Here is a 26,872-nt window from a genome sequence, read left to right as displayed (position 1 = left end):
AGATGTATTTAATAGAATACCCTGCCTGTGTATTCTATCCTTTCGGCTTTCCCCTTATGAATATCCAATCAATTAAGCAATTAACTAAACAAAAACTAATGAAGTAACGTTTGTTCGTTCTGAAGTTCTTTTGATAAAATTTAATTTTATTGGTCATCTCATTTTTAATTAGTCAGCCTTAGGTAATTTGGAATTCACAATCACTTGTTAGATGTTTCATCCAGTCCTAGTCATGAGTAGTGATTAGGATAAAATTTACATCTACCCGTTAATAGAAAAAGGATGAAATATCCACATTTCACATACATAACCAGAAACTCTAAAGAGAAATAACCTGTTCACATAAAGTTTCATCAAAGAGTAAGATATCGACACATTTAGAGTGAGTTTACTTACTACTATTAGCGAAGGCTCGAAACATTGGGAAAAATGGTAACAAAAGGGGGAAGCTAGTACAAGTCGTACTCCTGTGAGCGATGAGCATGCAATAACTGGATCCATAAACAGTGATTAGAACCAAATTGGACGATAAGAATCGCAATGCAAACGTTAAGTATTACATCACAATATCTAGCGTTGTACGGCATTATATGTGCAGCTCCTACTTCACTGTAATTAGGTATCGGGCAAAAAACTTCCTGTGCAACTTGCTAGTATCATCCTGCACCAGAAACAAGTCGTTTAAAAAAAACTTTCTAAGTAGAAATTATATAATCTGAAATGACAAAAGGTAACTACTCTAGGTGGAAAATGGCTAGTTGTTGCTCGCCATCCTGCGCCTGTAGAAGTATTTGAAAGTATTTTCCACTCCATTATTTACATTCTTGGTTAGGTGTCGTGTCATAGAGCCATCCCTGTGAATGTATGCATGAGGCTTCCTTGTAATCTTGGAATTGAAAGTGTTTGGCACCATCAACTGCAAATTGAATTATATGTCAATTAACCATCCCAATAAGGATGTGCAGATGCTGTACAACAAGAATGCGTAGGTTAAGGTTAAGGAACACACCGCGAGAATTGGAGACATATCCCCTGAAACATTGCTACCCATAAGATTTGCTAGAGGAGCTCTGAAAAGGGCACATTAATGAGAATATAGTTCACAAACCAATGAAAAGAGGTTTGAATGACAATTTGAACTAGGATTGATAAAAAATTTAAGCAGACTACTTCAATTGAGAAGCAAAACTAACAAGTTAATGTGATTATAAAGTTTGACTTCATATTTGATTTCAAACCACCAACTTTGGTATTTATCTTAAGTTCATGGATTTTATGAAAATGAAGAAACATATGATTTTCCATTTATGAGATGTATTTTTCCATTTATAAGTTTGGGTGGACAATATAGATATATACTTTCCATTTATGAGATGTCAGACACACACCAAGTGTAGGCTAAGGTAGCAGCTCAAGAATATTAGTCTAGAAATTATTCAGGTTCTCATTCAGCTATCCCTTCATGGAGCAAATGAAATTTCTTTTGGAAGAAAGATATTCTAGCAACCAACTATAAAATGGTATTGTTTCTCTTTAAAGCCGGAAGCAAAGTCAACAAGAGTGCCTCGTTCAGCTATGGAAGATATATTATCCATTTATGAGATGTCAGAAGTATGTATGTATGTATCTGTGTGGGTGCGCGTGCGAGCTAAGCGTAGGTTAAGGAAGCAGCTCACGAAAGCTCACGAATAGTGGCTTACAAAGTATTTTGGTTATGATTTAACTATCTAGCATGAAGCCAATAAAATTTTGGTTGGAAAATATGATATTCTGACCAACTAGAATATATTATTGTCTCTCTTCAAAGCATGAAACAACAGCAACACGAGTGCCTCAACTCCAGTTAGATTTGGACCGGCAGTTGGAACTTTATTTCAATATAGAGCCAGCACCAGAAGTAAAATGGGAGGTTGAACTACAAAAACCCAATTAAAAAAAATACTATAAACACTACATAAAAACACTAACATAGCGTTTGTATTTGAGTATAAAGATAAATTAAAGTAAAAGCTAAATAAAATTGAAGGTAAATTAGTCCCCTCACCGATACCACTTTCTCCATTTGATACACTTTTTTTAGCTTCTTATGTTTCACAAATATATTAACTGCCAACATGTTAAAAAATAATATGTTGATATAATTAAATAAATAATTAAATAAACTAGTTACTTCTAGGATTTATAAAAAACCAATAAAGACAATAATCATGAGAATGAGAAGCAAAAAATTGTACCTTTGTGGTTTATAAAGTACACCATTTTTGTCTCTAGAATTGATGAAAAACCTCCAAAAACCTAATGATGACTTAAGCTCTTCAATTTGGGGGAAAAAATTAAAAGAAATTGATCAAAGTTTAATTGAATTGGGAAAAGAATCCCAAAATTCATTACGTGTCTCTTCTATTTTTGATGCCGATCGGACTCAAGATATCCACTGCAATTACAATCTTTTTTTAATGATATTGTACTTTTTTGGTATCATTGTCATCCTAATGGATTCGGCTTTAAATTAAGCCCACCTAGGTTGGTCCAAAACTCTCTCTCATAATTAATTTTGGACCGAACTCAAACTTGTGGGCTAGAAAAGGACTCCCCTTTTCCTTACTGGCTCCACCTCTAAACCAGAGCCCAAATCTTATCGCGAGCCCAAAAGCATATGCATATCAAAAGATCGATCTAGAGCCTGAGTCTAGATTGGAGCTAGAAGAAGAAGCAAATAAGAAGACACACTCAGGTCCCGAGCCCGAACTGCAGCCTGAACAAAAAAAAAGAGCATAAGGTTAATCCAAAGCTTAGCTCGAATCAAACCCAGTGCCTGAGTCCAAAATTAAAGTGAACTTCGAGATACCTCCAATTTGTAATAATTCGATAATAGATTTTATCATTCTATATCTCCTGTCACCGCCTTGATATTGAGTTATTCAAATACTCCTGAAGATCCTGCAGTTTGTGAAAGAATACTTTCCACCAATCAATGAAATCATTATGTTCTCCCAACTTTAAAGATTGAGAATGAGTTGTTTCCAAGGAGGAAAGATTTGATGTAGAATGATCGTGGACCGTCAATTTGGTGCAATTGAGATTTATTAGAATCTTACTTATTTTAGTAGAATTTTGACTTTATTATTTGTAATCTTTTATTATTCAACTGTATCTTTTAGTTTTGTAGGTTTTTTATTCAATTAGGATTTTGATGTACTTTCAAATGTGTTTTATTAGCTTTTCTCTTCCATAACTAAGACTTGCATCCTCCACGAGGGACAAATCATTACTAATAAAATTTATAGTTATGAAAATAATTAAGCATGTGAAGTGCTTGTGGCATTTGATTTGTCATTGGGTTTGAAGTCCTCTATTATCTATATTTTATCCAAACCATCTTCATCCCAAAAATCTGTTCCTGATGAGGACATCACACAGTCTCCACTTCGCACATATTTTCGCCGCCGCTGTCGTGTTGCCTCAGCTCATATGTGGTTTTGATCTTGAGAAGGCTTGGAGTCTAGCTAGTATTACTTTTATTTCCTCTTTATTGTATTTGCTCAATAATTTTAGTCTCACATCGGATATGGGAGTGAACTTGTAGTGTTGAAGGCCTATTTAAAGAGGTTAATTTTATGAAATAAAGGCAATGATTATTTGAAGAAAATTTTGTTTCCATTTGTGAAACTTTAGGTAATTGATTTGATCTCTAAGATTGAGTCAATGGTGGTGAAGCCAAGACCCGGGTTACGATCCGTGGTCATATCTTGTTAAAATTATTAATTTTGTTATCTTTCCAAACCCTAGCTTTCCTCAATTCCCTGTTCTTCCCCAAATCTCTCAAATCCCATCATAAATTCCTAGAAAAATTTCGTTGTCCCGTATCATTTTTGGTATCAGAGCAAAAGTAGATCAACCAGATTCTTCTCCATCTCAGGTTTTTCCATCTCTTTCTTCCTTTCACCTGTTCTATTTTTCTTTTTTGGTTTGTAGTTTAAAAAAAAAAGCCAGATCCGAAAATTTCAGGTCAAAGGGAAAGTCAACCCCCCCTCTCAGATCTGATCCCCTCACCCTCATCTCCAACAACCACCTCAACGCCCACCACCTCGCCCTCCTATCTCCATCCAAACGACATCGATGACAGCCCGATCCCGTCGACCTTCTCTCTCGTCGACCCTTCGACTCCACCCGTCGTCGTCGCCGCCCACTCCGTTGTCGTTCTCGACCTCCACCTCCATCTCCCCTCCGTCGCGACAACATCACAATCTCACCCCCTCGACGACTCGCGCGGCCTCATTGAAGCCCTAATCGACTCCCTGATGCCGATCAGTTCCTCCAAGATCGGATCGGGCCTCGACGAGATTCCAACCTCATCTTCCTCTAAGAGCGTGTTGCTAAAGAATTACTCTGCTACGAGTAGCTCATCTTCCTCCTTAACGATCGCCAGCAACACCAACAGCAAATAAGTAACAATAGCAAATAGCAACATCAATCATCCTGAACTCGCAGCCTGCAGTACCATCAACCAAAGGTTTGTTAGCGAATCTTCATCAAGGTAATTCTAATATCATCGATTCTACGTCTTTCTAATTGATCTGGAAACTGTTGCAATCACTTTTAGATCGGTTCATCTCACATGCTATCAAAATTGTTGGCTGTCCACTAAACTTGTTAGTGTGTGATTCTGTTTTACCTTTATTGGTACTAGATCTCAATTTTTAATTAGAACTATTCCAAATCTAGTTTGGTTAATTATATTGCTACAATCTTACTGCTCAATATTATCAACATGGACTTGTTGTCGATATAATTATCCCAAGTTAAATAATTGATGTCTAATTTGTAACAAACCGTAGGATAACATATTGAACATTGCGAATTGATCTCATTGTCGATTTCTCATTTTCCAATCGCGTTCCACATTATTATCTGGCATCATGTTAGGTGTTAGAATTGATTTTGCATTTTGATAGATTGCATTTAGGCGAAGATTAGTTAGGACATCACTACATCGTTATTATTAAGATCCTCTAGATTGTATTTAGAAACTAACTTGTTGCATGCGCACTCGTAGTAGGATACAATACTCTCTTCTAGATCCCAATTCCGAGATGGATCCCAACCTTGTAAGTCTTACAAAAATCATAGAAGCCTTAGCTGCGCGATTTGACATTGTTGAACAAGATTTGAGAGAGACGAGGGAACGTTTGGACCGAGTAACGGATAGGCCTCATGAACATGATGAAGATGGCGGATCTCGAACCAGACATTATCCCATCAACCTCATGACTACATAGACCCTCACGCCAACCATCTTGGAAATCGCACATCTAGGGACAATTCACCCTTTGACCCAGATGAGATGCATCTGAAGTACGTTAAACTAGAGACACCCACTTTCGAAGGCCAGTTGGATCCTCAGGTTTTTATCGATTGGATGTCAGACATGTACCACTATTTTGGTTGGTATAAAATGTCAGATGAGAGACGAATTCGATTTGCCAAAATGAAGCTAGTGGGTCAGGCTAGGCAATATTGGTCTAACGTTGAGAAACTGATAACTCTTAGGAGGCAAGAGCCCATACAAACTTAGCATGAGATGAAATTGAAATTCCAAGAAAAATATTTACCTGTGTCATACAAGCAACGCCTAACGCAAGACAATCGGCCAGTATCGGAGTACATCACAAAATTTAATGAATTTCTGGTTAGGTGTGGCGAGAATGAATCTGACATTATAGTCTTGTTTAGATTTCGCTCAGGACTTAGGGAAGATTTTAGGCGTGAACTCTTTGTGCGAGACATCTCCACTCTAGAGCAAGCCTATCAGCTTGTCCAAGATTTAGATCGATCACAAGGCTCTCCTTTCACTAGACGCACAGACTATGGGAATAACACCAATGAGGCCACCACTATTAAGTCCCCACTTAGTCAACTCCAGTCTCAATCCTAAACTGGATCTAGTATCTCCACGCAGAAGCCAGATGATAAAGGTAAGAGAGTTTACAACGAGTCATTTAAATCGGCTCAATCTACTCGATGTTTTAGGTGTCAAGGGGGTGGTCATATTGCTGCTCAGTGTCCAAGTAAAACAAGAACTTTAATTGTTGAGACTCGATCAGACAGTGACCAGGATGATTTAGAGGAGATTGTCTACAACCCTGATAAAGATGTTTGGGAGAATGAATCTGCCGAGGCCATCTTAGGATGTCTTTTGAGCGTGCACACACCCTCGATCAACAAAGTGGACGAAGTTTCCCATCGACTTAGTGTTGTGAGGTGCGCTCAACCTAAGGATAGTGATGACTGGCATAAAATTATAATTTTTCACACAACCACAAAGATCAATGATAAGAACTATCGAGTCATAATTGACAATGGGAGTTGCGTCAACGTCGTCGCCTCCAACATGGTGATTGTACTTGGATTGAAGCATGTTCCCCATCCTTAACCATATAAAGTATCTTGGGTGAATACTACGTCCATTCAGGTTAAAGAGCGATGTCGTGTCCCGATCCACTTTGCTACTTATTCAGACAAGATTTTGTGACATTGTTACCATGGATGTTGGCTACATCATTTTAGGTAGACCCTGGATATATGATCTAGATGTCATTATTTATGGACGATCAAACACACATTCATTCGTCCATGATGAAAAGATGGTCAAATTAGTTCCATTGCGACCTGCCCCCCCCAACCTGCTCCTAAACGGACCGATTCCTTTAATAACCAAAGGACACTAAATTTGATCAGCTCCAAGTCTCTAGACAAGGAGGTCGCTAAAGGGTCTACCGTTGTTGTCCTTATTGCTAAGGAGATTACCAAGAACTCCCAAGAACAAATTCCTTCTACGGTAACTCCAATATTAAAGGAATTTGCAGATGTTTCTCCGGAAGAACTTCCGGACGCTCTACCCCCAATGCGTGACATCCAACATGCTATAGATTTTGTTTCAGGATCTACTCTTCCCAACTTACCTCATTACAGAATGAATCCAACTGAGCATGACGTACTCAAGAGGCAGGTTAAAGAACTGTTGACTAAGGGGTTTATTAAAGAGAGTTTGAGTCCGTGCGATGTGCCGGCATTACTAATCCCTAAGAAAGACGGATCATGGAGAATGTGTGTTGATAGTTGAGCAATCAACAAAATCACTGTGAAATATCGATTTTCTATTCCCAGATTAGATGATATGTTAGATATGATATCTGGAGCCACCATATTTTCCAAGATTGATTTGAAGAGTGGCTACCATCAAATTAGGATTTGCTCAGGGGATGAGTGAAAAATAACTTTTAAGACAAAAGATGGTCTATACGAGTGGGTGGTTATGCCTTTTGGGTTGACAAATGCTCTCAGCACCTTCATGTGAGTTAAGACTCAGGTACTACGACCTTTTATGGGTAAATTTTTGGTCGTATATTTTGATGATATCTTAATTTATAGTAAGTCGCTAGAGCAACATATTGACCATCTTAATCAAGTATGTCTCACTTTGAGGAAAGAGAAGCTATTTGCAAATCCCAAAAAATGCGTTTTTATGAGTGATCAAGTTATATTTTTGGGATTTGTTGTGTCTTCTCAAGGAGTTTCTGCTGATCCTAAAAAGGTTCAGACAATTGTAGAGTGGCCCGAGCCCTGAAGTATCCGAGATGTAAGAAGTTTTCATGGGCTCGCAACTTTTTACAGGCGATTTATCGAGGAATTTAGTGCTATTATGACCCCAATTACAGATTGTCCGAAAAAGAGGAATTTCAATGGTTCGAAGAAGCTGTCACGGCTTTCAAAGAAATCAAGCAAAGAATGACCGATGCACCTGTTATGAGACTTTCTGATTTCTCTAAGGTGTTTGAGGTCGCGTGTGACACCTCGGGCATTGGTATAGGTGGAGTATTGAGCCAGGAGAAGCACCTTATTGCCTACTTTAGTGAAAAACTTAGTGGTGCTAAACTGAACTACTCTACCTACGATAAGAAGTTTTATGCGGTTGTGCAATCATTGCGCCATTGGCGACATTATCTTTTACCCCAAAAATTCGTTATTTATTCGGACAATGAAGCCCTTTGGTATCTTAACTCTCAGAAGAAACTCAATGCCAGACGTGCTCGATGGGTTGAATTTCTACAAGACTACACTTATACCCTTAAACACATGGCTGGAGTCGAGAACAATGTTGCTGATGCACTAAGTCGCCAAGCTCGCCTTCTAAACCAAATGAGTGCAGATGTAGTGGGTTTCGAAAGAATCAAAGGGGAGTATGAATCATGTCCCAACTTTGGAGAGATTTTTGTTTCTTTAAAAGGAGTGACTCCCGAGATAGATGGCTTTCTGCTCCAAGATGGCTATTTATTTCGATTTCGCAAGTTATGCATTCCCCGTACTTCTTTGAGAGATTATCTTGTTTGGGAATTGCATGCAGGAGGCCTTGTTGATCATTTTGGTCTTGAAAAGACTATAGAGGCTGTAGAAACTTTGTTTTACTGGACAAGCCTTAAAAGAGATGTTGCGAAGTTAATAGGACAATGTCGCACTTGCCAATTAGCTAAGCAACGTAAATAAAACACTGGCATGTACACACCTCTCCCGGTTCCAGATCGTCTCTGGCAGGATGTGAGTATGAATTTCGTGTTGGGACTTCCTAAGACTATCAGAAAACATGACTCCATTTTTATAGTTGTGGATCGCTTTTCAAAGATGACCCACTTCTTAACGTGCAACAAAACGTCTGATGCTTCCAAAATTGCTCGAATTTACTTTGATGGTGTGGTCAAATTGCATGGTTTGCGCAAAACCATTGTATCTGACAAGGATGTGAAGTTTATGAGTTATTTTTGAAAAACTCTATGGCACAAGATGGGGACTAAACTTTAGTATTCGTCTGCTTTTCATCCCCAAACTGATGATCAAACGAGGTAGTTAATAGGAGTCTATGCAATCTTTTGCGCTGTTTGGTTGGTAAGAATTTAGGAAATTGGAATATTTTGTTACCTACTGCAAAGTTTGCATACAATAACTCCGTCAATAGATTAGTAGGCATGAGTCCATTTTAAGTTGTGCATGGTTACAAGCCTAGGAAGCCTATAGACCTTATTCCCATGTCGCATCATCCTAGGGTGTCTTGAGTCAGCAATTGTATTTGCATCACACATTCATAACTTGCATCAAGAAATCAACAAGAAAATTCAAGAAAGCAATGAACAATATAAGTCTCATGCTGATTTACATAGAAGACATATCGAGTTTAAGGAATGTGATTATGTAATGATCTGGATTCGCCCGGAACGGTTTCCACCTGGAGCCGTCAAGAAATTGCATGCTCGTAGTGCTGGACCTTTTAAGATTATCAAAAAAAATTAACTCAAATGCCTATGTAATCGATTTACCTCCAGATTTCGGAATTAGTTCGACATTTAATATTACAGATTTGGTAGCTTATAAAGGTCCTCCTTTTGACCCTGAAAATCCACTTGTGGACCTTGATGAGCCTATCCCTGATCCTTTCCTTGAGAGACCCTCGTTAGCACCACTGCCTACTACTTTTGTCCAATTTACAGCTGAACATATTGATAGCATTCAGGATGATCAAATCATCTTCACCCGAGATGATGGTTGCAGACGATATCTAGTGCGTTGGAAAGGTTGTCATGAATCTGATGATACATGGATTACTCGTGAGGACCTGCAGCGTCTGGCTCCGGATCTATTGGAGTATTATGAGGGTCAGAGCCTGACTCGACAGGGTCGAGTTCTTCCCACCCCGGGGGAATTGATGAAGACATCGCACAGCTTCCACTTCGCACATATTTTCATCGCCGCCGTCGTGTTGCCTCAGCTCATATGTGGTTTTGATCTTGAGAAGGCTGTTAGGAATCTTGACCCCAAGATTATTTTGTTTTGATGATAACAAATATTATATGTTGTGTATTATGTGCTAACATTTGTTTTATAGTATCAGAGCTAAATCAATAATTATATTCAAAGAGATACTCAAGACAAAGATGAGTTCAAGGCAAAATAAAGCAAAGAAGATATACTTTATTGTCAAAATATAATTTTACATTTTCTTTGCTTAGAAATATGTACTAACCTTGATCACTCACACACATGCACACAAATAGTGTTAGAACACACTAACACATGCTTAGTGTGTTGGTTAATAATAAAAATCCCCTATGTTAACCATTAGAATTAATAGATACTGAGTGAGACTTAAAACATATCATTCGGCTCATATCTACCCCTTAATAGTCGACTAATAGCATGAGTAGTCAACTACAACAGACAGACATAATATCAGCTTCTGTGTCATTACAGTCTAGACGACTACTAGGCATTATAGTCGACTAATAAGAGTTGAATTTGAATTCCAGACTTTCTATTTTTACAGAGTAGTCGACTAATAGACAAAGTAGTCGACCACTAAGAAAAATACTGACTACACAAAGTTTGTCTGAACTCAGAGTAGTCGACTACTAAGATAGTTTTCTGACTGTTATAGATTTTGAATATATGACTGTTTATAGCCGTTTTAAGGTGTTATTTGGGTTTAAAAATGTCTTTTCAGAGGCTATAAATAGGAAAAAGGTCAGAAAACAATCAAGAAATGTTGCACTCAAAAGATTAAACATTTTGTGCATTCTAAGTGTTCTAAAATTCAGATTTTGCCTTAGAATAAAAGTTCTGAAATAGCCTATGTTCTTTGATCATTTCATACTAAGTGTTTAGGCAAATTTCAGAGAGAAAAACCTATAGCCACAGAGAGAAACACGTTCACAACACATTCAAGGCTTATAGGATTGGATTTATACTTGCTTCAAAGAAAGATTCTCTCGATTTGTGAAAGGGGTTGATCTCTTGGTCTAGAGGTCGGTTTACAATTAGTATGGTGTTATCAATTGGGTTTGTAATTTGTATGGTCTTACAAATTGGTCAGGTTTGCTTGAGATTTTATAAGGTTTTAAAATCATAGTGAAAATCTCAAGTGAGATTTACTTAGGGACTGGATGTATACCGGGGAGGTAGAACCAGTATACATGCTTGTGTTTGTAATGTTCACTTTCTGAGAATATCATTCTTTTTTTTATAATTTATAATCTACTTTGCAAACTCACCCTCTAGTGTTTAAGTGTAAAGCTTCCACAGATTTTTATAAGAACGAACTCTATTCTTAAGGGTCACGATCCTACACTTGATATATATAAGCAAGTCAGATCCTACAATTGGTATCAGAGCAAGGTGAAAGATGGCATCATCAAGTACATTAAATACTTCACAGTTCAAAAAGGGGCATTCCACACAACGATCACCTCTCTTTAACGGTACAAACTATAACTATTGGAGGTGCCGGATGAAGATCTACCTCCAATCTCTTGGCTATGACTTATAAACCATTGTAGAATCTGATTTCACAAAGCCAATAACGCCATACATCGAATGGACGGTAGTACAAAGAACAAACGTCAATCTGGACTCAAGGACGATGAATGCACTATTTTGTGCCATGGACGAAAATGAGTTCAATCGCGGTCTACTTGCAATTCAGCCCATCAAATTTTGCATACATTAGAGGTAACACACGAAGGTACAAACAAAGTTAAAGAATCTTAAATCTCTGTTCTTGTGCACATGTTTGAGTTATTCAAAATGAAAGAACATGAGATGATCACTGAAATGATCACAAGATTCACCGACATCACCAACTCTCTAATTGGTATTGGAAAAGAGTACACACAATTGGAGATGGTGAGAAAAGTTCTTCGTGTACTAACACCGGAATGAGAGAAAAAGACAACAGTAATTGAAGAAGCCAATGATCTCTCAACACTTACTTTAGAAGATCTTGTTGGGAATTTAATGGCATATGAAGTACAACTTCAAGATAGAAGGGAGAGAGAACAACCAGAGAAGAAAATCATTGATTTAAATACATCTTCCAATAGCGATGAATCGGATGAAGATGATGAAGACATTGATGCTCTCTTAAGAAAATTCAAAAGTTTCTTATCCAAAGTAAGTATAAAAAGGTTAAAGATACTAACAATAATTTTATTTGTTATGGTTGCAATAAGCCAGGGCACATAAAGAAGGATTATCCTCTTCTAAAGTCAAAGTCAAAATCTACAAACTTCAAGAAGTTAAAAGATAAAAAGAAGAAGGCTTTGGCAATGACATGAGATGATAGCAACTCATCTTCTTCCGAAGAAGAAGAAGAACAAAAAGAGGAATCCGCTCACTTGTGTTTTATGGCACAAGAAGATGAGGTATGCGATAACTTTAATAATGATGAATTTTTAGAAGCTTTCAATGAACTTTATGTTAAATATAAGGATTTGAAATCTAATTATAAGTTATTAAAAACTAAAAATTAAAAATTAAACTTAGAATTAGTATCTTCAAATTCTTCACAAGTTGAAAATTTGAATTAACTAAATAATAATTTATTTTCTAAAAATAAATTATTGACTAATGATAATATTTATCTAAAATCTGAATGTGATAAATTAATAACTCGTATTTCAGATTTAGATAAAGAAATGTGTTCTTTTAAACTCAAATATGAAGAGATATTTTTTAATGTGAACAAATTCAACAAAGGAAAAGAAGACTTGACTAATTTATTATCTTTTCAAAAGTCTTCTAATCAAAAGTTTGGATTAGGATATGTTCACAAGAAAAATGAATATGTTAATAGAACACATTTTGCATCATCTTATAAAGTATCTTTGTATAAGAAATCGATGTACATTTGGGTACCTAAAGGTACTTGCTTAAATGAAAGAGATGATTATATTTCAAGTTTTAAGAAAAATATATGCAATTTAAAGAATTATAATTATGTTAATAAATGGAAACCAAATTCTAAGTGGATTTGGATTCCTAAGGGCTAATCCTAATAATATAATATAAAAAGGGTACCAAAGTGCGTAATGTTTTTATTAAGGTACCCGAGAAAAGAAAAATGAATTTAACTAGAATTATGTTTATTTCTTTTTGCTAATGACAAAGGGCGGGTTATATAGAAAATTTTAAATTTTAAAACTTTTTACTAATGCTTTGATACAGGGGGAGTAAAAGATTTTATCTAATGATTTCATGTAGGAGGATTAAAATTTTTAATATATATATATATTTATCATCATAAAAAAGGAGGAGAATGTTAGGAATCTTGACCCCAAGATTAGTTTGTTTTGATGATAACAAATATTATATATTGTGTGTATTATATGTTAACATTTATTTTGCAGTACCAGAGCTAAATCAACAATTATATTCAAAGAGATACTCAAGACATAAATGAGGCTCAATGCAAAATGAAGCAAAAAAAAAGATATACTTTATTGTTAAAATATAATTTTATATTTCTTTGCTTAGAAATATGTACAAGCCTTAATCACTCACACAAATGCACACACATAGTGTTAGAACACACTAACACATGCTTAGTGTGTTGGTTAATAGTAAAAATCCCCTATGTTAACCATTAGAATTAATAGATACTGAGTGAGACTTAAAACATATCATATAGCTCATATCTATCCCTTAATAGTCGACTAATAGCATGAATAGTCGACTACAACAGACACAGACAGAATATCAGTTTTTGTGTCATTACAGACTAGTCGACTACTAAGCATTATAGTCGACTAATAAGAGTTGAATTTGAATTCCAGACTTTCTGTTTTTACATAGTCGACTAATAGACAAAGTAGTCGGACACTAAGAAAAATACTGACTACACAGAGAGAAAGGTCAGAAAACAATCAAGAAGTGTTGCACTCAAAAGATTAAACGTTTTGTGCATTCTAAGTGTTCTAAAATTCAGATTTTGCCTTAGAATAAAAGTTCTGAAATAGCCTATGTTCTTTGATCATTTCATACTAAGTGTTTAGGCAAATTTCAGAGAGAAAAACCTATAGGCACAGTGAGAAACACGTTCACAACACATTCAAGGCTTATAGGCTTGGATTTGTACTTGCTTCAAAGAAAGATTCTCTCGGTTTGTGAGAGGGGTTGATCTCTTGGTCTAGAGGTCGGTTTACAATTGGCATGGTATTGTTATTTGGGTTTGCAAGTTGCATGGTTTTACAAATTAATCAGGTTTACTTGTGATTTTATAAGGTTTTAAAATCATAGTGAAAATCTCAAGCGGGATTTGCTTGGAGACTGGATGTACACCGGGGAGGTAGAACCAGTATACATGCTTGTGTTTGTGATGTTCACTTTCTGAGATTGCCTGTTTCTTTGCAATTTATAATCTACTTTTTAAACTCACCCTCTAGAGTTTAAGTGTAAAGTTTTCACAAATTTTTATAAGAACACACTCTATTCTTAAGGGTCACGATCCTACACTTGATATATATAATTAAGTCAGACCCTACAAAGGCTGGGAGTCTAGCTAGTATTACTTTTACTTCCTCTTTATTGTATTTGCTCAATAATTTTAGTCACACATTGGATATAGGAGTGAACTTGTACTTGTTGAAGGCCTATTTAAAGAAGTAAATTTTATAAAATAAAGGCAATGATTATTTGAAGAAAATTTTGTTTATATTTGTGAAACTTTGGGTAATTGATTTGACCTCTAAGATTGAGCCAATGGTGATGAAGCTAAGACCCGGGTTGCGATCCGTGGTCATATCTTGTTAAAATTGTTAATTTTTTTGTTATCTTTCCAAATCCTAGTTTTTCCCAATTCCTTGCTCTTCCCCAAATCTCTCAAATCTCCACCATAAATCCCTAAAAAAATTCTGTTGTCCCGCATCAGTTCCTCAAGAGAAATCCCCCCATCCCAAACTAAAAACATCACCTGACCTCTTTCCATCCACAGAAGACTATAAATAAATAAGTTTAAAAAAACCAAAACCTAACTTTACAAAACCCCTTCTCCCTCTCTTCCCAAATTGGATTCTTGTCCATTGGTTGAATAGTAACCCATACAGTTCATTGGCGTGAACAATAACTTTGTCAATGTTCACTTCCTTTACCTCAACATTCCAACACACACATCTTGTTCTATTCACGCTCTTGCAACCCATGCCTCCGATGAAGCTCCGTCTTCTTTGATCATCCATCTATAACTCAGATAAAAAAACATGCATTAAAGGAACATTCATACCATGCACTGTCATCATCGGCTGTCACGCCTCTTTATAAGATCGACATGCTAGTGTAGTATAATGTGCCCTTTACATCTAATGCAATTTATGTAGTACTTATGAGTATTAATAAACATTTTATGGTTGCCCATATTCTTTGGTTGTTATACATATAAATGTTATTATACACTAAAAATTATTTTGTAAGATCATATATAGTGAATGATCAATTGCATGGAGATATGATCTAACGATCACTTAAATTTGTATTTAGACTTATAATTAGTAAAGAATAATTATGCTGTATCAGGTTATCAAGCATAACACTAACATAAGAGTCATAGGGGGGTCTCAACGACTGGGGGATTAGGGACTTCCTGGGAGAACATAGTGAGCACACATGGTAATGTGTGTAGTATAAGACCATATTTGAATTTTTTAGGATATATCACTTAAGAGATAGAAAATTCAAATTGTCACATGATCGTATTGTCATATCCAATTTAGTAATTTAATTTACTTTGATGTGATGGCTAAACTTGCTTTGAAAGTGCTAAAATCCTAAAGGATTCGGATACTAGATTTCATTTTGGGAAATGATGAATATCTATATAAGATCTAGTATGCTCATTATAATGAGTAAAATTTATTATGCATATCTCTTGAAGGTACAAACCATGTTAACATGTGGTTTTGAAAAAAAAAATATATATTTATTATCATATTGTTATTTTAAAATAAATCTTTGTTCATGGGAATTACTACTTTAGGCATGAGCAAATAGGTGAATTGTCTTGCTCAATTAAATTGTCCAAAGAAAATCAATTGATACTGAAAGTGACTAAATATAAGATAATATTTTCTAAATATTTATTCTCATATTATGGAAAAGCTTTTATGAACAGTTGGTTGGATACAGACCTGACTATTAAATTAAAATTGTTGATCAATTTTAATTGAGAATTAATTTGATTAACAATTAGCTCTCGACATGAGAACCCAATTGGTCCCACTAATGCCACATAGGAGGATTAAATGAATATAAATATTTCTATTTGTAGAAATACGAAATATACAATTTAAAAAGGATTTTTATGAACAACTATTTTGGCTTGTGATGATAAACCTCCTTCGCTTACAACTTGCCCTTTAGCTTGTCTCTTGTTCTCTTTTAGAAATAGTCCCACTTTGGAAAGAAAAGAAAACTTAATGGCTTGCCATTGCCTAATAATAGGAGAGGCAAATTACCATAAAAAGCAAGAGAGTGTAGAGCCAAGTAGTACTTGTGTCCAAAGTAAAGTTGGAGGAAACTTATTCTCTATAAGTAGTACTTGGATCTTGAAAAAGGTTTGAGGAGACTTAAATTGAATTTTAGAGTTCCTATCTCTTTTATATTGCATCCTCTTGGTGATGGGTGGATTCGGTTAGAGGTTTTTCTCTTGAGGAAGCTTTAAAAAAATATTGGGATTTCAATGGAGATGTTGGGATAGCAATTGAGGTAATTCTAAACTTCTTTTTTGTCTAATTTGATTAGTGTGATCATGATGTGAACGTCCTGCGTTTGTTATGTCATGTTTCTAGCACAACAACCGAAACAGAAGTGTTGGGTAGATTTGGCTACATGTCACAAAACCTTGCCTAGACTAACAGTAATTGCTACTTAACGGTTCAGAAGGGTTTTAAAAAAAATGAAGTTCAAGATCAAGACAAGGATGTATTTGCATGTCACTTCACTTAAGTCTATACTTTTTGACTACTGGAGTTAAACCTGCATAACCTTAAAAGGCAAAGTCTAGACTTGCAAATATCTAAAGAAGGCAAGTCTGCCAACCAGGGAAAAGTTATCAGAAGTCCATGTCGCTCATGCTCAAAATAGCACCAATTTCTCAAACATTATGGGAAAACCCACAGGTTAATGTGATAAGAATAATGATACCAATGAAGCGGACTCCTGTATTTAACAAAAATAACTAATTCCAAGAAAGGAAGTGAACATACTTTACCAGGCCATTCCGCTCAGGCTGTGGTTCTTCTTGCTGGATTGGCTTTGAACAAGTACTAATCGGAGAATGGCCAGCTTCAGAAACATTATTGTCAATTTCAGAGTCCATCTCAATACTTCTATTGCATATGTCCATTATCTTTTTGCACTGTCCTGAAACCGCAAGCACTGATGAAAATTTCATCCTGATCACTAGAAGAGATATAGAGAGCTGGTAATCTTGAGCAGAAATACCTTCTGGCTTCATGGAAACTGTTGGAGCTCTTGCTAGGAGTTTCTGGCACATTATAGTATCTTGGAAGTACAGAATTGTGTGTTCCAAAAGGCTCGATCTATCCGAACTGGTCATCTTGCTAAATCTGAAGGAAGATGTCCATGTCTGTAAGAGCTGAGGAACTGCAGGCAATACCAGGTTCTTGATCGCTAAATGTGAAAGCAACTGGATGATAACACATAAAAACATATCGGTTATCACATAAGTGGACTACTAAGTCATGGCTAAAAAGGTAGTTCCCATCCAGATTCTAAACAATTTACATTAGAACCAGTATCAACACTTCATTGTTATATGTTGAGTTCATGATTTTGGAGTTTATTCTTAAAACAGCACACATTTGCCCAATCTAGGTGGATAATTGCAAGAACTGAACTTCAACAAAGCTTAGAAGTAATAAGTAACTCAGTGATGCACATTGAATAGTTTGATTAAACACGGTTAGATGCTCTTTGTTGAAAGAATCCCAGATTGGACGAGGAAGCACAGGCAAAGGAAAATTGTTTGCATCCTTTTTTTTGCATAATTTTGTTAATGATAATAAGACTGGGTTACTATTTGCAATACCTTCTCAAGTTCACTGACAAGAAGGCGACACATTCCTTGGTGGCGAAATTTGGATCTCGTACCAACAAGAGGCATTTCCGCAACCTTTTCTCCATAAACCCTAAATAAGAATTCGTAGAAACCATAATTAGTTTATACTTCAAAATTTCTACCCAAGGAGAATGATGAACTAACCAAATAAATGATATCTAACTGAATATATCAAATAATACCTGAATACAGCTACAGATACTAGCTCATCTTCTTTTTCCAGAAGCATGGTATAAAATCCATAAAAGTTTAACCTCCTTAGCTCTGACCTGAAGGATCAGCGAGAAAGTTCGTAACAGATACTTCAATCAAATAAGAATAAAGGAACAAATATCTTATTTAGGAAATAAAATGGTATTATACATTAAGGGAAAGGTAGCATTGAATTTGTAGCAGCCCAAAATAAGAAACGAATGAGATATTAAATAATAATAGTTTAGAAGATTGGTATAAAGAATAACTTCAACAGAAAATCAAATTGAAGAAAAATAATAATGCGGGGGAAATATCATACTCTCTATTAAATAGAAGATCTGCAACAAGATCGCTCTGTGTACGAGGTTCTGTAATACTGACAAAGCATTCTTTCAGTGCTTTAAGCGCAACACAGAGCTTGCTTTCATGCTCAGTCATGGTCTCAGCATCGAATTGCAAGTTATCAACCCCATTTTCCCTACTTGATCTCAAAATAGTCCATTGTAACCCTTTTACAGCTGTTGGTTGAGATACCCCAAGAAGTTGTCGCAGATGAAGAAATATCTGCAAAGTGGCCACTAGCAAATTATATACTATAACTTTCCGAAGTTACAGTGGTAAGCTTTTTTTTACTTAAAAATGTAGATTGCATAATACATTGACTGCAATAACTATACAAGAAAAGGCAAATGCCAGCATTAAAGAGCGTATACCTTTGATAATGAAGTAAGCATGTTTATCGAGTAGAAGTTGCAAGTGCAGCATTGGCAGAAAAAGTTTATATAGAAATGATTAGATACCCCTAAGGATTTTGTGCTATTAAGGAGCTAAGTATTTGTTGGTACAAGAATTAATGGAATCTTGCATATTAAAAGTTAACATGTAAATAACACAAGGTGATATAGTTTACAACTAGACTCGTAAAATTATTGTCAACACTACACATTAATATAAAGAAACATATATCAATTGATCCTAGCAGTGAAATATTAATGATTATATTTGCTTATAATTATAATGCACATTTAATAACATTTCCATATCTGTGATCTGTGATATCAGGCCTGTGCAAATGCATATGCAACATACCATAATCAATACTCAGCAAGAATGCAGAGAAGGGGGAAGATGGAACTACCTTTGAACATTTTTCACTGCAAAACCAATTTCCAACTGGACAACTACTTAAAGTTTTATCCCCTCTCTTTCTCATGCACCCAACATGATCTGCAGCACATAAAATTGAACGTCATATACATTCGAAAAAACATTCAGGATGCAGGAAAAAAAAGGGAATGTGGAGGATAAAACAGATTAAAAAAACCTCACATTCACGCTCACATTGATCACAATACAGTATTGTCTTCTCGGAGAACTGGTCAGCATCATAATTGAACTCACTCATGCCACATATTCTGCATTGACAGGATGGACAAAACCATTTTCCCTCTGGCACACTCTATAAGAGAAAAAAGATAACTCAAGCTCACAATATGAGATTGTAAACAAATATTTTATTGTAAACAAGATATTTAAACTTAGCATACTGATCTTAGGAAGATGGACCATTCAATCCTTTAATATTAGTAAAATAAATACAAAATGATGATACTTGGAACATCTTTATAGATAAAGTAGCAAAGAATAATCCATATTGGAAATGATAAAAAACTGCATGATGCATTGCAAGCAAAAAAAAATCATTCTGCTGAGCAAAGTGACGTATGCTTTGCAGTAAACACATTAAATTAACGATAACAAGACTATATATAAGAGAGTCCCAAAAATTTATAGTAAAAAAATTTTCATTACCTCCAAACCCACACAGCTGAGATGAAACGAGGATGGACAGTGATCACATAGAACTAGTGAACCACCATCATGACAAACAGTACAAATAGCATCACTTTTATACTCAGAACAGTCACCCTTCACTCGGAGGCGTCGAAAGGCTTTAGGCTTATTATATTGTATCATCTGCTTCTTGCACTCCAGTAACGATCTTCCGTCTTTTAAGAATAAGCTGGAAGCAGGTCTTCGGTATGTGCTTCCAGCATGAACCTCAAAATTGCTAATTTTATATATCTTTTTACAACACGTGCACTTTATCCCATCAGCTGCAATGTTCCCTTCCTTCAAAACCTGTCCATCTTTCTTACGAATATAGCTTACTTGATCCCCTAGATGCACCATGTCATTTTCTATCAGCAAAGATAACACAGTTCCCGCACCACGCTGGCTGGAAGTTTGTACTGATCTCTGTAGCGGCCTTTTCCTTGACTGTGTTTCCTGTGGGGAGAGATAACTGCTTAATTCATTATCTTGGCATGTCTTCTTTCTTTTTGAATTTTCAACAGCAGAAGATGGAGAAGCTGAAGATGTGGATGGAAATGAAGCAAAATGACAACGTTCTTTCTTTCTCTTCAATTTCCCATTTCTTTCCATGACCAAATTATCAGATCTATTTTCCCCAGATTCTGAAAAATTAGAGAGATTTACAATTCTGCTTCCGGCCCTCTTTAGTGATGCCTCATCAGTATTGTTATTGAGATTTTCTTCTTTCAAGTATTCAACACAAGCCGAATAAAGAGATTGAAAAGCCTTTCCAGTCGGAGAAGTTATAAACAGCTTATTTGCTTCTTGTCTTTTGATCCAAAATTTCCATCCCATGAATTTGAGATGTTTCCGAGCATTCAACCTGATCATATTGATGTCACGTGATGTAACATGTTTAACTTCAGCCCTGAATAAATCCAAGTACCTTTTATACTCTAATACCGCTTCCGGGAACCTCCCTGGTTCAAGATCATCAGACACAAGAGAGACATTTTCAAAATCATTTGACAACAGATCATTCTCGCTTAACATGGCATGGTTAGTAGGCCAACACTCTTGAAAGACACTGGATGAAATCTCCTTGTTGGTGCCAGAATCAATCATTTTGGATAAGGATTGAGATTTCTGTGTGTATATCCTGTTTGATTTTGTGTCAAGCCTAGAATCCTCCCTCCAATATTTGCTTCTCTTTGACAAACCTTGAATCAGGTCATTTCTGCCCTTTTGCTTCCTCTTTTGTTGCCCCTCTAACAATGCATAGCAGGCTCTATAGAGGGAAGCATAGCTTCTCCCCTCGGGTGATTTATAATAAAACCTTACCATCCTCTCGTCCTTTCTAGTTTCAATCTTCCATCCAATAGCTAAAAGATGCGTCCTAGCTTTCAGTTTTACATCTTCAGCTTTATCATCGGGTGAAATGAAGTTTCTCCAAAGTTCATGTGCACAGATCTTTGCAGCTTCAGGATAATATGAGACCTCAAGATCCAAAGGTTTCCAAGTTTCTCTGGCTCCCCCACTTATTCTACCATCAACCATTTTATGCCTTGCTTCTTGATAATCAGCCCTTCTGCATGTCTCGCTGGCGTCTATAATAGAACCACAGACTTCCCCCACAGACTTCTGATCATAAATAGCATGAAAATTCTTTAAACCACTTCTTGAACTAATAGAACCACAGACTTCCCCCACAGACTTCTGATCATAAATAGCATGAAAATTCTTTAAACCACTTCTTGAACCGTCTGCTTTCACGTTTTCTATGTCTACATGAGAAAAACTCCCAGAAGCACGCCTTTCATTGAAAGGGCTGTCTGACAAAGGGCAATAATTGATTGGATGTAATCTAGAAAATGCAGGACTGCTTAAAATAATCACACCAAGAACAACAGACCGCAGCTCCTGTATTATCTCTGAAACCAAAGTGTGCCAGATAGAACGAGATCCAAACGTCCACACTCCAATTTTCTCTGAGAATGTAGCTGTAATTCTCAAATCGTACCAAATTTCCCTAATAGATACTGGCAGTCCCTCTTCCTGCTCAAATGGTTGAAGCACTTGAAGCAAAATCCACTCACCCCGAGGCTTCCAACGCCCAGAAACCTCGTTCCACTCTTGGGTGAGACGCAATCGATCCAGAGTCACCATTTGTTGATCACCTTGATCAGGAAAAAAGATCAACCTCTTTTTTGAACCCTCTTTCTGATCAAATACCACGCCCTCCCACCATGCATCGTCCACCAAGGCATCAACACACAACCCATATTTGATCTCGGATTCTTGGACTTCGTAATGAGGTGGTAAAGGCCTTATATTGCCATGGTGGTTTTTTTGTGTTTTTACAATCTGTCCTTCAATTGCTGGAGACACGGGGATTGATTCTATAAGTGAGGAGCAATTGTCCTCATTCATAAGATTTGTATATTCGACAAGCCGAGTGCCTTCTTCTAACTCAATAACTATTCCCGAGTGCCAGGATCCTTTAAGCCCTTCATCAGAATATAAGACCTAAGGTAATACCAAACATAAGGGTAAGAATACAAGGGCTTCGACTTCTTGGAGACATATTTCAATTATACTGTTAAGAGTAAGATGAATAAAGTAACAGAAGCGATAAATAAAAATGCCAAAATGGAGAGATGATACATGAACTGGGAACAATTGGAAATTAGAAACGCTTAACTACTCAAGATTGAATAAATGAGTACAACGATAGCGTTGAAATGTTTAGAAGTTATAAAAATTCAGCATTAGAGATTGTGCAAAATTAAGAAGCAACAGCAACATATAAAGAAGAATTAGAAAGAATTGCCAAAATAGAGTTAGAGGTCCTTTTAAGTCCAAAATGGTAGCTAAAAATGAGTCTAAATTATACAAAGGAAAGTCCAAACGGAAATGAGAATCAAACAATTGTTCAAAAGGCTATAAAACCATTAAAGGTTCACCCAATGTTTACTGATTACGGGATGCAAAATATTACATTGTAAATCAGTGCACGGTTGAGATTACAATTCTGTACAACACAAAAAATGGGCTATAAAAGGTGATACTGAGTTTAAAATATTATAATAGCGTCAAATAGCAAAACAAAAAGAACAGAAGAAAACTAAAAACATGAGCAAATAAATAGTTGCCACACAAAATGCTATAGAGACACTGGAATCATGTACTTTAAGAAAGCTAAAAGCAAGGCTACGGCGTGGTGTACAACAAACTTAGCACTTTTAGATAAGTTTCACAAAAACATGAACAGTATGTGTTTAATGCTTTGCACACCAATATTACAAACTATTTTCAGAGAAAACCACAAAATAACATAAATTTAAAAAAAAATAAAAACAAACGTTACTGTTCAGTAACTACTAAGGGTTTTCAGGTATAAAAAGCTACCATATATGTTTTTTGAGAGTATATAGTATTTTTCTGATTTGAAAGTTTGTGGGATTGTTTTCAAATAAAAATAGTTTATAGTAATTTTGTCCAAAATGGTAGGTTTACGAAATTTGTCCAACATATAACTCTGCCCCTGCAACCTGCATGTTACATTGCAGAATAAAATACTTCTGGGACCCTTTTTTTTAAAATACTTCTGGGATTAGCAATATTGCCAACACAAAAAGATTAAAATGATACTAGTATACTAAAAAAACGAATAGAAATTTTCAGCAGAGCATACAACTTAAGATAACATATGATTAAGATATAGAATAAAAGGAAAAAAAAAGGAAAAACCCATCCCACTGCACAGCCGAAATGATTCATAATTCCTACAATTGAATCAGCAACCACAAACATATCTCATGGCTTAAGATTGTAAATTGGTTTAGGCATTTTAACCACATTTTAAAAAAATAAAAGATTTTTTTGGGGAAAATTTTTAATGGAATTTTCTTTAATAAATGTCAAGTGAAACACATAAATAGATATTCACATCTAAGCACAAATATGGGGGGAAATATACAAAGACGCACAATTAAATAAAAGGAGAAAGATTTTAAGATCAATAGAAAACAATTGCCTTAAAAAGAAATAACTACCAGGCTACAATTTTCATTAAAACCCAAAAATAAAGCACTAAAACAGAGAGAGAGAGAAAAAAAAATCCTTTTTATGATTGGAAAACACCAATATTACCCAATTGAAAATTCGGATAAGCATTAATCAGAATATTACGAGAAACCCCATTTGGACATCAAGCCAAAAACGCACAAAACCCTAAGTTAGCCAAATATACTTATTAGAACTTATAAAAAAGAAATCACCTCTACGTGTTCTCCAACAAGAAGCTTTTTCTTGTTCTTCTTCCTCTTTCTCTTTCTCGACTTCTCGTAGCCGGAATCAACCGCCATTGTTGAAGAATTTTGGATGAAGATCAAAACTTGGCTACCAAGAAAGGGAAAAAAAATCTTTTGTTGAAGGTTGGAGAGAGAGAGAGAGAGGGAGGGAGAGCGAAGTACTCGGGCCTCGGGATTTTATATGTTGCTATTATCAAAAACCCTTCGATTTGTACTTTCTTTCAAATTAAACCCTATCAGTTTTCTAACTTGTCAAAATTTGCCCTTGGCCTTTTGCGAGATCGGGTTTGTGAGGTCTATGGATGTAATATTTTAGATTTATTTGGACTGCAACAGAAAATAGCTCCGCACTTCTGCAAATAAAGACAAAGGCACGTACAGTTTTTTTTAATTTAGCCATGCAAATTCGGAGTGTTGTTGTGGGTCCTTCAACTACCAAAAGCTCGCTGGTGAAAATAGCAAAAAAGGACAGTTGAAAATCATTTTTGAAACTGGAGCGTGTACGCTACAAACACGCTTCACATTTATCACACCTCGAAAATTCCATTGCTTTAAAGTGATACTCTTGTCTTGGTCTTATTATTATTTCATGTTTTCCTAATATATATTTGGTTATTTAGATATTAGCCCCTCTAATCTTCAATAATTTCATATAGTCGCTTCATTCCTTTGAAATTGCTCATACATCCCTCAAATGATAAGGGGACTTGCAATTCGATCCATCATTTAGAAATACTAGTATAGTGCACGTGCAACGCACGTGGACATATTTGTTTTATGTTCTAATACTTTACACAATTTATTATTTACTTAATGGAAGAGTTTCATTTTGAATGTAATTATAACAACATTTGAGGACTTATTTGTAATTTTCTTACAATTTAGATCATATACTTCTTTCAATCTTCTTAAGATTTAAGTTTTGAACTATATAGGGGTTTATTTGTAAAAAATTATGAAGTTTTAGTATTTTTCTATAAATATATGAAATTTCAATGGTCTTTGAGAAAATTATGAAGATCCATGGTTGTTTGTGAAAAATTCAGGGTTATTTTGTGAACATTGGTAAATCATGGAATACCCAAAAGATACAAATTTTTTTAATATTAAAAGACATAGTTCTATTTATCGCACACCTCCGTTACTCTTTAGGAGGCATCCGCCCCAGATAAACTACGCACCTCGCAGTGTCCCGCCCCCCCTCGAATGATCAGTGCGGCGATTAGGGATCCTTAGACGAAAGAGTGGTCTTTCAGGATTGGTCGTTGTGTGTCACCACCTCCCGCGGCGATTAGGGATCCTTAGACGAAAGAGTGGTCTTTCAGGATTGGTCGTTGTGTGTCACCACCTCCCACCTATCCTACATATTCGATCAAGGTTGTCACTGCGAAGCTATAGTCAGGAAGTTACTTTATAATTTAAGATAAGGAATGACATTTAATAACTACTGGTAGTTTTATGTGCAAATTTAGAATATAATTTTAACATTAGGGAGGTTATAATATGCTTATTATATTTAAAAAATTTACACAAAAGACAAAAATTCCAAGTTTGTTCTTTACTTTTATGTTAAGTGTGTCATGTTATTCCAGTTTATATTAATTATCTTTATTTTTGCTATTCTATTATAACAAAATAAAATTCTCAGTTTCACCTTCTCTCTTTTCTATTATCATATAATTAGTAACATGTTACACAAAATATATCTACTAAGTTCATGGATAATGCAATATTTTTCTTAAATCACAATTAAGTACAAAGTAATAATTATAGAAATAGAAAAAAATTCATTAAACGCCCCCCCCCCCCCCCCCAAAAAAAAAGACCTTAAACTTTAACCTCAATCCGAATTCTCCACATTTCCTTGTTTCAATCGTATCCTCAATCCGTATATAGCCGTCAGTCTAACAATCACATCAGTATAAAGTATAACCCGAGTAAAACTCAGTACTTCCTCAGCATAACTTCAATTGTCTTCACCCCCATTTGTCGTTATCTCTTCTGAAGGAATAATGTTTTCACTGGCGAGCTTGTATCATCCAAATAATATCATAGTAAAGCCATGGGGTTAGTATAGGATGCTGTTAGGGTTGTAAGAGGCGAGTGTAAATCTAAATCATTAAATGAGTGAATTTATATAGGTTGCAAGTAAGGACTATTATGATAAATAAAAAAAAGTAGGCTCTTTGGATTACGTAACAGTCAACTATAATTGCCACTTAAATAAAAACTACAATTAAAATTTTAACTCTCATTTCAAGTATGCATGAATGCATGTACTAATGGCATTTTAAGTTGACACTTTGTTTGCAAATTGAAACATATATTATTAGTTTGTCATATGTGCGTTTTAAGTGGAGGGGTTACAAAAAATAAAAGTTAATATTAGTGAACAATTAATAGGAGAGTTATGCCATTATTAAGAATGTATGCATGTAAGCATTTTAAGTTGACACTTCGTTTGCAAATTGAAACATATATTATTAGTTTGTCATATGTGTGTGCATTCAATTCTCAGCTATTATGTCAAATACAACTTACAATCTTAAAATTTTTTATGATAATATTAATATTGGATTAGTGGAGGGGTAGTTTG

At 35.5% G+C, this 26,872-nt stretch overlaps 1 protein-coding gene across 9 annotated transcripts; it reads right to left on the bottom strand.

Annotated features, from left to right (window-relative positions):
* Window positions 321-24,418, bottom strand: LOC109829986. Of its 9 annotated transcripts, none has more exons than XM_020397101.1 (12): window positions 24,244-24,418; window positions 19,961-22,489; window positions 19,478-19,607; window positions 19,287-19,375; window positions 18,468-18,712; window positions 18,136-18,222; window positions 17,924-18,023; window positions 17,317-17,521; window positions 17,079-17,235; window positions 1,010-1,070; window positions 739-916; window positions 321-661 (listed from the first exon to the last, which is right to left on the bottom strand). In XM_020397101.1, exons 1-11 carry the CDS (start codon window positions 24,328-24,330, stop codon window positions 755-757), a joined length of 3,852 nt encoding a protein of 1,283 aa, XP_020252690.1. In that variant the 5' UTR covers window positions 24,331-24,418; the 3' UTR covers window positions 321-661; window positions 739-754. The 9 variants fall into 9 exon arrangements, 8 of the variants coding, with proteins under 8 accessions (XP_020252690.1, XP_020252691.1, XP_020252692.1 ...); XM_020397102.1 differs by having other exon boundaries at window positions 821-916; XM_020397103.1 differs by having other exon boundaries at window positions 19,490-19,607.

Source organism: Asparagus officinalis, chromosome 2 (assembly GCF_001876935.1).
Source record: "Asparagus officinalis chromosome 2, Aspof.V1, whole genome shotgun sequence".
In the NCBI taxonomy this organism is placed as follows: domain Eukaryota; kingdom Viridiplantae; phylum Streptophyta; class Magnoliopsida; order Asparagales; family Asparagaceae; genus Asparagus; species Asparagus officinalis.
Note: the sequence above shows the minus strand (reverse complement) of the source record. Positions and strands in the feature narration are given on the sequence as shown.